At 32.8% G+C, this 2,696-nt stretch overlaps 1 protein-coding gene across 1 annotated transcript in view; it reads right to left on the bottom strand.

The window, feature by feature from the left end:
• Nucleotides 1-2,166, bottom strand: part of LOC119666727 (kinesin-like protein subito) — a 4,026-nt gene extending 1,860 nt beyond the window's left edge. Inside the window, exons 1-5 of the mRNA XM_038076010.1 lie at nucleotides 1,495-2,166; nucleotides 860-1,437; nucleotides 353-789; nucleotides 87-288; nucleotides 6-14 (exon numbers count right to left, since the gene is read on the bottom strand). Coding sequence (XP_037931938.1) covers nucleotides 6-14; nucleotides 87-288; nucleotides 353-789; nucleotides 860-1,437; nucleotides 1,495-2,002 — 1,734 coding nt within the window. The 5' untranslated portion in view covers nucleotides 2,003-2,166. The remainder of the gene's footprint in view (nucleotides 1-5; nucleotides 15-86; nucleotides 289-352; nucleotides 790-859; nucleotides 1,438-1,494) is intronic.
• Between the last annotated feature and the right edge of the window lie 530 nt (nucleotides 2,167-2,696).

Below are 2,696 nucleotides of genomic sequence, written 5' to 3'. Positions count from 1 at the left end.
TTCACTTTTGCCAACTAAAAATTATAAATTGAAATTTAATTATTGATGTGATTAATATATCTGAATTGATAGCGCACTTGACTCACCTTTGATTCAAATACTCGTTTTTGACATTCAAGTTCCTGTTTCAAACGATTTTCAGCTTGTTCCTTGGTTGCAGTCAATGTTTTTTCAAACGAGTCCACAAGTTCATTTCGAATTTCTTTTTCTTGCCGCAAGAGTTCAGAATTTATCCTAATTTGGAAATTATTTACTTCGTTTATCAGTCGATCATTATCACTACGCAGCCTATTTGAATAAATAATTTATATATTATTACATCCCAAAAGAGTTAGCGTATTTTAAAACGTACAAAATATTTTCTTCGAGTAATTGCTCAATGTAGGCATTTTGTGCACTGCCGGCCTTGGAATATTCCAAAAAGAATGAAAATCTGGAGTTATTTTGCTTCACAATTGGTGGTTTGAAGATAATATTCTTAGCGATTGAAGAGAATCCCAAAACATTTAAATTTTCTTCATAATATTTTTCAGTGGGTGTAACATTAACCACCATGGCAATTTTCTCTTTTCCCAACAGTGGAGCTTGCAACAACATCGTGAGTTTCGATTCTCGGTAAGGAATAACCTCAGTACTCTTCTTACGATTTAAATTATTAGCAGCATCAAGACAGCGACCCAGAATCATCAACGATGTATTGATACGTTGTGCTTCCTTAAGTCGCGAACCAACATTCCCAGTTTTGTCAAGACGTTCAGAACCAGCCAAGTCACAGAATTTATAAGATATCTTCAAATACAAAACAAAAAAATAATGGATAAAATCATTTGAATGATAGTAAAATAATAAAATAACTTACTTCTGTTATCAAACCTGATGCATTGTACTTTAGCACGTCAATGATGAATATACAATGCGACCGGCTGGAGTTTGAATTGATGGAAGTAGAGGCGTAAGTGACACGTTGTAAGCCAAAGCGCAGCAATTTTAAGGCTTCCAAGCTATTCTTCACATAAACTTGTGTTAATCCTTTCACGAAAACTTTTCCGTCGTTGCTAACAATTTTAAGATTCTTACGAGACGGCACTGTAATTGTTTGATTAGATGCTGATAATTCCAGTAAATCATAGACAAATTCGTTATAAATTTCAACGAATGACACCCAAATCATAACAGACACATCATCGAAAACTGTGGTTTCAAAATTATGATCTGAGCATATGATTTGTTGGAGTTGCTTATGTACTGAGGTTATATCTCCGCAAGCTGTGAGTACTTGACGAGTTGAAATTATTTCCTTGGCTAAAAGTTCATCATCTAAAATAACTACGCGAGCATTTTGTAATTTAACTGCTGGGTGCGGATATATATTGGAATTGTATAATGTGAAAATATTCTCAATGGAACGCGGCACAATACCAGGATTAACGTCATCGCCTACAGAAACAATTATTTTTATACAAATCATATAATTTTACTTTAATTGAAGTTTACCTAAAAGTGTAAAAGTCTTTCCGGAACCAGATGTACCATAAGTCAGCACTGTGAAACTTTCCTCCAATTTTATTTTGTCACCTATACACTTATTGTATACGCCCTTTTGACTATCATTATTATCGAATATTGCGCTGAAGGTAAAATGTTTTTCCATTGCTGCTTTATTGTTACTTGTCGTTGTTTGATCTAAACGTGGGTTCACCACAAGAGTATTTCCATTGCCTGCAATTTTATATGACGATGAAGGAGAATTAACAGGACGCAGTCGTAGATACACCATGGCCCCATCTTCTCCAATAGTACTTGTTTTCGATATGTCACCACTTACAGTACTAGCATCATCAAAATTTGAATTACTATCATCATCTAATTCATCTATATTATCTATATCAATTGCTTTGAATATATTCTTCGGACATGGACGAAATCGGCGATCTATGCTTGGCTCGCGTCCATTAATGAACGAGAGCACGTTGCGTTTAGTTGTGTCTTCGTTTCTGGACATTTTTTCTTTATTATAACAAACAAAAACATAAAAAACAATAACACAAAAATACTTCGAAGCACTAAATTTAAGTTTGTTTAAGTATCGTTTATTTCTCCAGGAAAATTAACAAACTTGCTTCCAAACAATATTGGTTAAAATGGTAGCTTTGTCTACAGTTAATGAATGATTTTTAAAATGTCCGCGGCGATAGCGAAATCAATATTATCCAATGTACAATGAGAGCCGCTGTAAGATTTGTAAGCGATGCTGTGTTTATAAAATTAAATTTATTTAAAATTTAAATATTGTGTAGCGTAACATTATTCGGCTAAATGATTAAAATATTAAAGCTAAAAATGTGTGCCAAATACAATGTATAATGTCTCAGTATTTAACATAGCAAAATAACATGTCTTCGAACGTAACGATTAATTAAACTCGGATTGTCGAATCATCGAATTAAAAATAAAAATAACGAGATTATATAAATATTTAAAGTAGTATAAATTGTACAAGTAAAATTCAATGAATAATTCGGGCCTGATATATACTGAAATAATTTATATACATACAACAGCTGATTGAGAGCAATAACATAGCAAAGCGAAGCGAAAAACGTGGATATACATATGACATCAGCTGATTGAGAGTAATAAGATCGCAAAGAAAATTAACATCGGAATAAGAATTTTTACATCGCGTTCAGATTAAT

Source organism: Teleopsis dalmanni, chromosome 1, assembly GCF_002237135.1.
Source record: "Teleopsis dalmanni isolate 2A chromosome 1, ASM223713v2, whole genome shotgun sequence".
Lineage (NCBI taxonomy): Eukaryota > Metazoa > Arthropoda > Insecta > Diptera > Diopsidae > Teleopsis > Teleopsis dalmanni.
This window is presented reverse-complemented; position numbering and strand designations above follow the sequence as displayed.